Source organism: Macaca nemestrina, chromosome 7 (assembly GCF_043159975.1).
Source record: "Macaca nemestrina isolate mMacNem1 chromosome 7, mMacNem.hap1, whole genome shotgun sequence".
NCBI classification, from domain to species: domain Eukaryota; kingdom Metazoa; phylum Chordata; class Mammalia; order Primates; family Cercopithecidae; genus Macaca; species Macaca nemestrina.
In genome coordinates, this window is record NC_092131.1 from 175,477,103 (window position 1) to 175,490,903 (window position 13,801).

General features: G+C 49.0%; 1 protein-coding gene across 1 annotated transcript in view; it reads right to left on the bottom strand.

Moving 5' to 3' along the window:
* LOC105499078 (ATPase phospholipid transporting 10A (putative)) overlaps nucleotides 1-13,801 on the bottom strand; it is a 185,792-nt gene that overhangs the window by 87,648 nt on the left and 84,343 nt on the right. Inside the window, exon 3 of the mRNA XM_011771496.3 lies at nucleotides 12,046-12,250. Coding sequence (XP_011769798.2) covers nucleotides 12,046-12,250 — 205 coding nt within the window. The remainder of the gene's footprint in view (nucleotides 1-12,045; nucleotides 12,251-13,801) is intronic.

Below are 13,801 nucleotides of genomic sequence, written 5' to 3' on the forward strand. Positions count from 1 at the left end.
CCGTAACCATCAGCTTCCTTGAAGGCTGCAGCCAGCCAGCCGGGGAAGTGGCCATCCTGCCCCGGTGCCTCAGCCTTCAGCTAACTTTCTGGAGCTGCAGTTTCTAGCTGTAGGTTCATCACGAGAAAGCATTTTCCTCTTCCTGATAGTGGAGAGAACTGGGATGCAGTGAAATGGATTGATCTGAGGTGATCAGCATGGTGACGCCACCATCCAGGAATGGCGGTTACTTTCACTCTGAACCTGCACTGAGAGCGGTCGAATTCTACCCTCCCCAGATTCATGTGTTCAAATCCTAACCCTGGATACCTCAGACTGTGCCCTGATTTGAAGACAGTTTTTACAGAGGTAATAAGGGTTAAATGAGGTGAGTAAGGTGGGCCCTGATCCAACAGGACTGGTGTCCTTACAGAAGAGATCAGAACACAGACATACACAGAGGGACGACCACCTGCAAGCCCAGGACAGACGCCTCAAGTAAACCAACCCTGTCGGCACCTTGATCTCAGACTTCCAGACTCCAGAACTGTGAGAAAATAAATTTCTGTGGTTTAAGCTGCCCCAATCCATGGCACTTTGTTATGGCAGCCCAAGCCAACTATGAGGTACGCATTTAAAACACGACCCGGGCAAGGCGGAGAGGGGCCCCACCCATGTTTTCAGCCGTCCCTGCCTGTGGATTTCAGCCAGGACACCCCCCAGGGCTTGAAGCTGAGACTTCGTTTGGTGTCCGCATTCATGGACTCCTGCAGACTAAAACCTCAAGCGAGCAGAGATGACCCCAAATTGCTGGGTGGGTCCCAAGGACACAGAGCCATCACGGGGTGGTCCCTTCCTCCTCGCCCAGACACAAAGTCTACCTTTCTTTCTGGTTCCTCAGGAGACTTCCATGCTGGGGTGGAAAGGTGAGTTTCCGAGTGCCAGACCCAGCAGGAACGGCTGGTGCTCCTGGCTGCAGTGATTTGGGGTCACGGGGCCATGTGTTCTCCGGGGACTGGAACATCAGCCTGACTGTCACGGCTCAGGGACACGTCTTGACCTGTGCACCAAGCTGCCACCACCGCAGGCCTGTGTCCTTACTGGATGAGAGGCAGATCCCCTAATGTGACCTACAGGAGCCAGGGACTTAAGAATTCCCTTCCCCCAACACGTGCAGGCCAGCGAGTGCAGGTGGGCAGCCAAACACTGCATTTACAGCATACATTTTCAAAACCTTCCAGCCCATCAAATCGACCTACGCGTGCCAGTGCCTGGGATGTCAAAAATGCCGCATGCCGCATGTCTGGAGCACCCACCACCAATACTAACAGCAGGAGTTCAATTCGGAGGTGCAGAAATATTCTCGGCCACCTGTGATTCCTTCCCGACTGGACCACAGCTGCGATCGGCCCAGCCCAGCCCAATCAGCCTGAGCGGTGACAGCAGTGGTGATGCTGCCCTGAGGAGATGGCCCTGAGGGGCTTCACAGCCAGGCCCTGTACCCCAGCTGTCGGCCGCGAACCTGGCCCACCACTCACTTGGGCCCCGGCCGGCCAAGGGGCTGACTCCCTCTGAGTCTCAGTGGCTCCTTTGCTAAATGGGAGTAATAACAGCACCTTCTCAGAGCTGCCAAGAGAACTAAATGAATGAGGGCCTGACACACTCGAGTGCCCAGTGTCAGCTGGCACTGTTACCCAGCCAGGAGAAAGGAGTAGTGGGGGTCGTCACTCTCACCAGAGGGTTGCAAAGGAAAATAATAAATCTCAGGACCCCAAACTTAGGCCCAGAGGTGGAGTCAGGCAACACACTGTTCCAGATGAACGGCTGTCACTGGCATTACGCATCATCCAACGCCCCAGGGACAGGAAAGAGGCATTTCTGCAGGGCTGCCCTGCAGGGCAAACCCACCTGACAGCAATACCTCCAGCCTGCCCTGCAGGTGACTGCATGGCAGATGTGCCTGTGTGTATGTGCTGAGCTAGGACATCTGGGCGTGGCCAACCCAGAGATTTGTTCCTCGTCTGTGATAAGCATCTGAGCCCCCACCTGTCCTGTGGAACTCGGGCCGCACAGGGGGTTGAGGCCCTGAATTTCGGGTAAAATGAAGGCTTCCAGGTGGAGGTCTTTTGGGCGAGGGTATTAGGTGAAGATGCTGTAGAAAGTGCATGCTGTGATAAGCGGTAGTGGTTTTCCTGTTCAGCCTGTCACCACCAGACTCTCTCCCCTCTGTGTAAGCCCCTAATCAAACCCCATGTCACACTTCCTGGCTCTGGGTCTCTCCTTCCGCCTCTTGGACCTGTGCCTTCCCCACTGAGGTTAACAGGGGTGCAGCACAACATGCCCGACAAGATCACACATGAGGACACTGTTTGCTGGCCACCCATAAACAAACACGCGCCAGTCATAACATGAAGAGCCCGGCATGGCAGCTCACGCCGGTCATCTCAGCACTTTGAGAGGCTAACACAGGAGGATTGCTTGAGCCCAGGAGTTCAAGACAAACCTGAACAACATAGTGATAGGAACAACATTCCTATCTCTATAAAAAATAAAAAGAAAAAACGTTAGGTCTGCGATCTCAGTCTAGCTTCTAAAACTAAAGTCTGTTGGATTCCACATTAGTAATGTCCACTACAAGCTTATCTTCCCAGGTACAGAACAAAGACAAGCTCCTTCCTCCACCCACCCAGAGATGTCCGCATAACTGATTCTGTGCTGTTTCTCTTCACACATTCACTTTGTCTGATGGAAAAATGTGCATTTACTGAACACCAACTGAAGTCTCAAAGGAAAGTGACCATTCCCTGGCTGCGGCTTGCCCCTCTTCCTGCGTGCCTCCTCCTGCTTTAAGGAAATGTATGAATACTACACCTCTTGAAAGCCCCCCTATTTTTTTTTTGACACAGAGTCTTACTCTGTCACACAGGCTGGAGTGCAGTGGCATGATCTTGGCTCACTGCAACCACCTCTGCCTCCTGGATTTAAGCTATTCTCCTGCCACAGCCTCCCGTGGAGCTGGAATTATAGGCGCCCACCACCACGCCCGGCTAATTTTTGTATTTTAGTACAGACGGAGTTTCACCATGTTGGCCAGGCTGGTCTCGAATTCCTGATCTTAGGTGATCCACCTGCCTCGGCCTCCCAAAGTGCTGGGATGACAGGCGTGAGCCACCACGCCTGGCCTAAAAATCTCTTCAGAAAGCAGCCACAGGTGTCTGTGGTTCCTATTTTACCGGGACACATCCTAAAGCTGGCTTAACAAACCTCAATTGATTGATACTTCTGCCTCAGTCACTCATTTCAGTCGTCAGGGGTTACTGGCTTTCTGAACACCGACTCAGAACTACCCCAATTCCAGGTTCTGGGCTGGGGCTGAATCTCTGGTCCACAGGCGACTTGCAGAAAAGGTAGGGCTCTCTCCTCCCAAAGTCCCCCACCCACCCACCAGGCCCTGACGGCTCTGATGCTTGCAACAGTCTGATCTCAGCTTCGGAACCTGACTTGGCACCCGAGACCTTTCCGTGCCCACTTTTAGCCTTAAGACAACACTCAAAATCCCCGAGGGTGGTTTCCGTGGCCCGTGCAGGCTCGCTGGGCCGAGGTGGAGCTGTCAGCCTCAGAGTCTGTCCTCGCAGAATTTCCTGCCTGGTGGTCAAGGCTCCTGAATGCTTGATAAAGGCCGGATGAGCAAACCAGCTATTTGAAGTTTTGTCCAAAACAAACCTAGATCCATAGTGCTTTGAAGTTGGCCTTCTTTACCACACCAGTGAAAGGGCTTGTTTCTCGCCAAGGGCTGGTGCCAGTGCGGCAAAGGTCAGTTGTGACAGGTGAGTGGAACGACCCTGAAGCTCTGGCCCAATTCCTAACCTTGAATCCCCCGGCATGCACCCAACCCCCCACTCTCCGCAACGCCAGGGAAGACGGCTCACCACCAGCAATGACACCCACATTTCTTGTCCTTTTACAGTTTTGGGGGGTGGGGAACATAAGACATTCGGACAGACACACTACTGAAAAGGGCTTTGTAAAAACTGACAAACTAAAGAAGTTTGTCTTAGGCCTGATCTCAGCTTGTTGAAAAGTCTCACTGGGGTTTATGAAGTCATTTCCTTGGCACACGGATTATTCATTAGCAACGGTGAAAAAGCCTTGAATTAATTTCAACATTAAACGCAACTGAGATGTCAGGAAGCCCAGTTGCATCCACATCCCAGGAGGTAACAGTGTCTTCTGAAGTCGAATTCTTGCTTTCTTTAAAGGTCGATTCCCTTTTAAGTTCTGGTTTACGTGACTATATGAAACTGCAAATGTGCCCATGAATCTCTGCTGCTGTGGACTCTGCTGTGAAACTCTGAGGAAGCCCTAACACCACAGTGAGAACCAAGATACAGCCTTCCACTGGAGGAGCACACGCAAACCGAAAGCGCGGCATAGGCTGAACGAGCGAAGCCGGCTCCTACCATTTCACAACACGAGGGTAACTCACACATCTGCGGAGGCCAGGGGGTGCCGACGGGTCTTGCGTTGTGCTCTGTGGACGCACGGACGTTCCCTCTTGTTGTAAGCCGTGCTCACAAGACAAGCAGAAGGGAAATGACACACAGCACAGGGCCTCCACCAAGGGACGAAGGTTCCAAAGTCCAGTCAGCAGAGGTGGATCGCGTGGGCACCCCTCACCTAATGCATGGGCTCACAGCAGGTCCTCAATAGCGAGACTGGAAACTCCAGATTCCCCCGGGGAGCACTGTCTTCAGAGCAATCCACTTCTACAACACTCTATCTCAGCCCGGGAGGGAACGTTTATCCTCTCCTACATTTAGAGATAATAGAAAGTGATAACCTAATAAAGCAAAACCACTTCATTTTGCTTTCTTCTTTGCACACTCTTGCACTTACTTGCACACTCACTTGGAAGAATGTTTGCACTCATACCTGTCTGCATACACACTCACACAAACACACACACACTCACACTCACTCATGAGGAGACACTTACTGTTAACTAAGTCAGTCTCACATTGTCAGCTCTTCCCACTGGTAAGGAAATCCCTGCTCCAGAAACACACATACACACAGAGAAAGTTTCAAACCCTTTGCAATTGCTGATGCAATTAAACTGCATTTAGGAAAATTGGAAATTGTATTAAATTCCCCCCCTTTTTTTAACAGTGAAAATATAGTCAAAGAGAAAAAAGGCATTTCACATTATATGCTGCCTTGAACAGAATTAAAACATCTTACTGCTTTGGTTCTCTTTTTACTTCTGGAATAAGAAATCATTTCCAGTCACACAAAACTTTTTAAGTTTCCACACAATATAATAAGATCTTTTTGGATAAATATTTCAGACTAGTCAAATTATTATCAACTTCATGGCATTAACGTATTCATTTAGATCAGAGGTCCGGGTGTGGTGGCTCACGCTGGTAATGCCAGCACTTTGGGAGGCCGAGATGGGAGGCCGAGATGGGTGGATCACCTGAGGTCCGGAGTTCGAGACCAGCCTGACCAAGATGGAGAAACCCCATCTCTACAAAAAATACAAAATTAGCTGGGAGTGGTGGTGCATGCCTGTAATCCTAGCCACTTGGAAGGCTGAGGCAGGAGAATTACTTGAACCTGGGAGGCAGAGAGGTTGCAGTGAGCCGAGATCGCACCACTGCACTCTAGTCTGGGCAACAAGAGCAAAACTCAGTCTCAAAAAAAAAAAAAAAAAAAAAAAAAGATCAGAGTGCTGGTGCTGTACTCTGTACATGGTGATTGAATAGACTATAAATTAAAGGCAAAGAATCCAATGTGAAGTCACCAGAATTAAAAACAAAAATCTTAGGACCAAACTTACATTGCCATGAAATAAACAGAGTTAATATGAGAAAACGTGGTATGTCTCAAGTAATCATATCACCTACCTACCAAACTGAATTTCTTTGAATATCCGCACTTGCTGGAATTAAAAATTTAATCTAAATAAAGTTATTGTATTGTCAAAGTCATTTATTTCTGTCTTTCCTGTTACCACATTTAATGTCCTTCAAGAAAATTATGAGATTGTTAAATATAAAAACAAAAATGTCTCAGTATAATTTATGAGCTCGTTGACTATCCTTCAACATATAAGAGAAAAACATGTAAGCCTCTTCGTAAAGGCTTACAATTGATCCATCTAATTAACACACCCAGGTAGGTGTCTTTGTTTTCCACTTCGATGACAGATTATCCTGCCTCCTTCAATCCCATGGCCAATGTAGCTAAATTTCATTAAAGACTAACAACTTGAAAAGCTCAGGGAAAAGAGACTTGGGTACGAAAACTACCTTGCAAATTGTACTTTTTCACTTCTAGTTTTCCTGTGATAAAGACAATTTTGGAAGCATGTGTAGGTAGCAGTTTTAAAAAAAAATATTTTGTCTTCTACATATTTGGACTTTTAGAGTCATTTTCTAAGCTTCCGAATTCTGTCAAGTAACTTGGGGCAGGACTGACTCTCCTCCGTAAAGAAAACTGCCGAGTCACAGCCTGAATACACCGGGCCCCCAGAGACTGGTCACAGGGTATTCACAAAGTAGAGGCAAAGCTCTGTCTCCGTCCTGGCATCATGCAGACCTGACTGTGAAGGTACGTGTTTAATAGTAGTGTTTGTCCAGCCTAGGAAGTTTCCACACTCCTTTCATCTTTCTTCCTTATTTGGAACATACACCAGTGTGCACAGACACACGTGCACACATTGCGCAGGCCTGGGAAGAATCAGCAGCAGATCTTCCTGCAAGCCTGACAATGACTGCTCCCCACAGCGCTGCACAGAGCACGTGGGTGTGGCTGGGACTGTGGGCACTAATCCAAACAGGTCCACCCAAGAGACAAACTTGGAAACTATTTTCTCAGTAAATTAACCCACACGGAAGTCACCTCTGGGACGGCGCTTCTCGACTGACGTGTCCTCTGGGTCTGGACTCTCCAGCTGTTCTCAAGCAGGCTGGCCCTGTCCCCGCCTCACCCCGGCTGAAATTCCCACACTCATCTGACATTTCATATCCCTGTTTCTCGTCTACAGTGAGCACCGAAGACTTCAACCATCTATCTAACTTTTCACCCAGATCATGTAAGCGCCATGAGGGGAAAGACGCTCCCAGTTTTCATCAATGCCCCTCCTAAAATGGGGTTAGAATAAATGTTCAATACATATATTAATAAATGCTCAATACATATATTAATGAATGCTCAATACATATCTGCTGAATGAATTAAAACTTACAAAAATGAGTCTTTGAAAACACTGAGTTTTATATAAAATTATCAGTCTAGGGATCTCCGAGTTCTGCAGAAATGACAAATGTTACAGACGAACTAGAAACTGCTACCCACAGAACGTCTGAACGTATGCACCTTCGTGGCAGGGCTGCAGGGCTGTACGAATGTGCGGGTGACAGACAGCAGACACCCCACGCAAAGCGGAGGCACCCGCTCTGAATCCACACTGGTGGACGGGGTGGGGGAGGGGAGGCACCTTGACAGAATCTCCTGACCTCACTTTTTCTGTTTCTCATCTATAAAATGGTGTGATAATCATTATCTCACAAGATTTATACTGAAAACTCTGTGAAACTGTGTTTAGAAATGTTTTCTCTACTACAGTTGTGGGAGATACAGCAGGCCTGGCACGCAGGAGGTTGAACAAATGTGAGTCGTTGCCTGAGAGTGTGATGCTCCACACAGGGGCCTCTCTCAATTCTTGGATAACATCCATTCAACTCCAACCTTTACATCAAATCTTTACGTCTGAAGATCTCTGTTTCTTTTTCCAGAGGTGAAACAGCGGGGTGATTTAAGGTCCTGGAGCCATCAGCCCGGTGTCCAGGCCTTGTCTTCAGATTCTGGGGTCTGGGTGGGCCATGCCTTCAGGCTTTTGTTGTAGCCCCTCAACACTGCACTTTTTCCAATGCTCTTCATTAAATACAACCCTATTCCACCTCTGGGGCACCTTCTGACCGACATCATTCCCTGTAGTGCCTGGCACCTGAGACCTCTCCATCCTGGTCCTCAGAGTGAGTTTCAAGCTCCTCTTTCTAGAACCTCCCTTGACCTCTCAGATGGCCCCAACCCCCTAACAAAAGCCTCCTGGATTCATCTCACTGCTCCGTACTGGGCATCGCTGGTGAATAGGCCTGAGTCCTCCAGGTATTGGTCCTGTGGCTGGTCTTCAGGTGGGGTGTGTGTGCGTGTGCATGCGTGTGTGTGCATGTATACCCATTCCGCACTGCCCACCCCCTCCACGTTTCTCCAGGGCTTGGCCTGCTCCACTCTTTCCCCACCTCTCAGTCTGGGGTACCCAGGACAGGTTCCTGCAGACAACATGGGCCCTCTCGAGCCTAGGCTGCTGCTCATGCACCCTCTCAAAGGTGGGGCTCCGCGGCGCTGCTGTCCAGAGAGCTGCCACCAGTCTTCATCCACTGCAGCGAGGGCCTGGCTCCAGCAGTGTCCAGGGACCAACAGCCCCTGGCATCTAGCAAGTTCCCATGCTTGGCACCTCCCTGGCAATGGCCTCCCCGGCCCCCAAGGGAAGGCTTCCAGCAGGTTCCATCAGTGAAGCCCCTAAGTACCTTTTCTGCCATCCCCCAATTTGAGGCTGTAGCCGCTGCCATGGGTCAGGGGTTGGGAGGGCGCTATGAGTAGGAGAACACGTCTGTCTCAGAGCCAGGGGCAGTGGCTGTCCCTTCATCAGCTATTCCCCATATACATATATATTCGAGACAGAGATAGGGGCTCTGTCCCCCAGGCTGGAGTGCAGTGGCATGATCACAGCTCACCACAACATCAAACTTCTGGTTCAAACCATCCTTCCCACTCAATCTCTTAAGTAGCTAGGACCAGAGCTGCACACCACAATATCTGGCTATTTTGTTTTTGTTTTTTTTTTTGAGATGGGGTTTCCCTGTGTTGCCCAGGCTGGTCCGGAATTCCTGGCCTCACACAATCCTCCTGTCTCAGCCTCCCAAAGTGCTGGGATTATGGGCGTGAGCCACTGTTCCTGACTCCTATATTCTTCAGAGTCCTCTTTACTTCTTATTTATTTATTTTTTAAAGATGACAGCTTTATTGAGATATAATTCACTTATCATTACTTCTTACAACTCAATCCTCAACTAAGAATTCTTCACATTAGACTTTCCCTGATTGAATCATGTGTGGTTTCTGTCTCCTGATTGGACCCTGCTGGATACACCAAGTTCCTGCATTAATGCCACTTCTAATTTAAGTGATTTGCAAAAGGGCTCCCACTTCCAACTGACCATTCATTAAACCGGTAAAATATTATATTGTATTTCACATAAGTCAGTACACAGATTATTACCAGTTCTTAACCTGTCCGAGACAAGCTAACTCAATATTATAAAAAAACTAATTGAAACACAGAGTACTTAAATGTTCTTGGCATTTGTGGTTTGTCAATTGCTGGGGTTTAAAAGTCAGAGACTTGCTTCCTTTATTTTCAGTGGGGTGGTTCATAGATTTCAGAATGTAATGCATAAATGGGAATTTGGATACCAAAAAAATGTCTTTGGACCTTTAGGGAAAGAGGAAAAAAAAACGCCCAAAAACCAGAAAGTGGGGGAAAAAAGGTAATTGGGACCAGAATGTGCATGCAAGTAAAGTATTCTGGTGCTAATAATACAATTTTTAAAAAACCTTCAGAATTGTTTAGGCTGTTAATTTGGCCATTTTGACCAGATCATGGCTCAAAGCTACTTCCTCGGATTCCCGGGGCCCTGAGAAGGGTGACGTAGATGTGTCTGCAGCCATCCTCGAGTTTTAAACATCCAACTTGTAAGCAGCTCATTTCTATAAAGCACCACTGAGCTATGAAGTGCTGTGGTTATTGTTTGGGAAAAAAGCGGGCGGGGGAGGATTGTAGATATGACTGGGTTCAGAAGTTGAAGATCAGAAGATAGGAAATGGGCAAGTTCTTTTTTTTTTTTTTTTTTTTTTTAAGATGGAGTCTCACTCTGTCACCTAGGCTGGAGTGCAGTGGTGTGATCTCGGCTCCCTCCGCCTCCCGGGTTCAAGCGATTCTCCTGCCTCAGCCTCCCGAGTAGCTGAGACTACAGGCATGCGCCACCACGCCCAGCTAATTTTTGTATTTTTTTACTAGAGATGGGGTTTCACCATGTTGGCCAGGATGGTCTTGAACTCCTGACCTCAAGTGATCCACTTGCCTCAGCCTCCCAAAGTGCTGGGATTACACGCGTGAGCCACCGCGCCCAGTAGAGGAAGTCATTCTTGAGAGTTAATCAAGGAGCTCTGTCTGTGGCGTTCCCTTACCTGCCACGCCAAGCATGCATGCCCTACCCTCCAGTGCTTCAATTCTGCAGTATTTTCCACCTTGTGTGAGGTTTCACCAGTTAGATACTCATCTGCATTTGTTTAAGTGGCTCTCACCCTCTGTGCACATGGGCTGCCCCTTTCAGAGGTGATGTTTGAGCTGTCAGCCCTCTGCCTGCCCCTAAGTCTAGCTTGGACCTCGGGAACTGAGGGGGGTGCCGTCCCTGGCTGATGTCAGCGTGAGTTCACATCCCTGCAGAGGAGACGGGGCAGGTCTAGGGGAGAAGCTGAGAGTGAGGCCAGCTCACGCCCATGACTTACTGAAGACAGCGGGGGTTGGGGATGGGGGGTGCGGGGTGGGGGGTGGGGGCGGGGAGCACGAGGGCTGGGGCAAGGGGGTGGCAGTGGATGGGGCCCTCACTTATCACGAAACCCTGGAGTGCAGTCATGGAGAAGCCGGGCGCTGCTGGGCTGTGCCTCGAGGGTCCCTACTCTTTCACCAACTCTCCTGATCTAAATGAGATCACTCCATTAACAACAAAAAAACACTATTTTAAATTTTTATGTCTGCGTTGCCTTATTCCAAAAAGATTTGAGGCAGTTCACAAAAATACACTTGGCATAAAAGAAGGTAAAAAGAAAAAAGTAGATGAGGAAGTCATGGCGGAAGTCAGCACGGGTGGAACACTCAGGCAGATGCTCGTGCGGCAGTGACACCTGCCGCAGGCGGGCTGGGCGGGCGAGGCGCGGAGTACCTGGTCTGCTGCAAGTGTGTCAGGCGTCTCCCCTTGTGACGGTGGCCGGGGGCATCTAGAGCGAAGGCAGGGATGCTAGAGCCCCCCACGATCCTGCCCAGCCGATTGCTCACCCCCTACTCCCTACAGTGCCCTCGCTGAGGTCCACAGAGGGCAGAGCCCACTGCCCCAGGGAAGCCCGATGGGCTGGTGCTGAGGCCGATGCGGGAGGGCACTGCCTGATAGAGGAGGAAAACCCCAGCGGCGTCCTCCCTGTGAACCAGAGGCCGGCTTCCCCACCCTTCAAGGCCAGAGCAGGGCTGGGAAAAGGGGGCTCGGGAGGAGAAGGCTCGGGCCAGGCCCATTTCCTTCTAGGGACTTCCTGATCTCTGAGGGCTCCTGCCCTGTCAGTTCACCTGGCATTAGCACCTCGCAGCCCGGGACAGACCTGGTGAGTACGGCCCTTTCTCCCTGGGGCAGCCCCACGGAGTCGGTGTGTGAGTGCAGCTGTCAGATCTGTTTCCCTCCAGCCTCTCACCCCTCACCTTGCTGCACGGTGGCCGGGGCACACCAGAGGCAGGATTCAGCTACAAAGACCTGGCGCTGAACCCAAACACCCTTGAGGAGAAAATGTTCCTGAGCATCCTGGTGGGGACAGGCTGTGACTCCTGCTGTGTTGCCATTTAGTGAACAGGTGAAACTGTTAGGTACGTGTTGACCATCAGCTGGTCATAAATGGTCCTTGTAACTTTACAGGAACAAATAACATTCTGAGAAACTTAGACATGCACAAGGGAAATCAGAGTCAGAAAAACTGAGTCCTGCTTCCCAGTCACAGGCAGGTCGTGGGCTCAGGTAGGTCAGGGGTCCTCTCGGACCCTCAGACTCATCTACTAGGGAAAACAACCTGGTCTGACAGAGAGGAAAATGCAGGTGCTCTGAGCCCCGGAAGGCTGTCACGGGGACGCTGTGTGGCTGTGGTGCCTGCGAGGCCCTGGAAATGTGGGTCACTTACAAGTTCCGAGAAGCCTCGGACCACCTGCCTCCGTTTCAGGTTGGTCTCTCCGTCCAGGTTGGCGGTCTCGATGTGGCACAGCCCGTCGGGGTCACTGGAGGAGAGCAGCAGAATGTCCGCAGGGAAGATTTCGTTGCAGCGAAGACGCACAAAGTCTCCCACGTGGATTTCTTTCCAGAATCGGTTCACGTACTTTTTTTCTTCCCTGGAAAACAGACTTTGATGAATGAAACTCACGAGACATCGGTCACGGCTGGATCTGGGTGATGGGCACGTGGGGCTCATGTGGCAATTCTTTCTACCTTTGCATAGGCTGAAAATTTTCATAATAAACAGGTGTTTTAAAAAGAATATTTGGCCGGGTGTGGTGGCTCACGCCTGTAATTTGAGAGACCGCACTTTGAGAGACCGAGGTGGGCAGATCAGGAGATCAAGAGTTTGAGACCAGCCTGACCAACATTGCAAAACTCCATCTCTACTAAAAATACAAAAATTAGCTGGGTGTGGTGGTGCATGCCTGTAATCCCAGCTACTCAGGAGGCTGAGGCAGGAGAATCACTTGAACCTGGGAGGCGGATGTTGCAGTGAGCTGAAATCATGCCACAGAACTCCAGCCTAGGCGACAGAGTGATATTCCGTCACGGGGGAAAAAAAAAAAAAAAGAAAAAGAAAGAATATTCATACCACTGAAGCCCACTCAAAGTAAAAGAAGAGTATCCATAAAGGCCACATATTGTATGACTCCATTTACAAGAAATACACAGAACAAGCAAATGCATAAAGACAGAAAGCAGATTTGCGGCTGCCAAGGGCTGGGGGACAAGGGAGTACGAGTCACAGCTTAATGGCAAGAGGCTTCTTTCTACGAAGATATGAATATTCTGGAATTAGTGACAGCTGCACACCACTGAATGCACTTGAATTTTTCACTCTTAAATGATTAAAATGACCACTCCTAGTTCTACACTCAGAAGAGCCGAACGCAGTGACTCGACCAGGCATAGCAAGCCAGTGTTCACGGCAGCATCACTCAGAATTGCTAGGAGCCGGGATAATCCATGTATCCATGAACAGGTGAATGACAAACAAAATGGAGTATTATCCTTTATGAGTATTATCTCATAAAGAGAAATGCTATAATACTGAAGACACTACGCCAAGTAAAATGAGCCAGTCACCAAAGGACAACTCTTGTCGGTTCCGCTTAATACCAGGTGCCCGGAGTGGGCAAATTCAGAGACAGAAAGTGGATTAGGGGCCACCAGTGGATGAGAGAGGCACAACGGGGAGTTATCGTTTTATGGACACAGAGTTGCTGTTTGGGGTGATGGAAAAGTTTTGGAAATACATCGTAGTGATGATTGTACCACACTGTAAGTATCACTAATGTCACTGAATTGTACACTTAAAAATAGTTAAAACGGCATTTTATGTGCATTTTACAATTTAAAAAATGCAAAATGGTTAAAATGTTAAATATTATATTTTGCGTGTTTCATCATAATAAAAAAACATAATTAAAACACGTGAAGCCATGGGAAACAGGACTTAAACTGCAGCAGGTTACGAGACACTTGGCAGTTGGAAGGCCCCCTCACCTCCCAGGGACACATTCCAAGCCACCTGCTTAGAACAATGCCCAATACAGTCAGCCTGCAGAACCTATGAGTCACTATCAACAGATATTTAGATTAAAACATAATTTTCAGATTTCTTCTTTAATTTTTTTTCCTGGAATAACAGGCTAACTAATGCC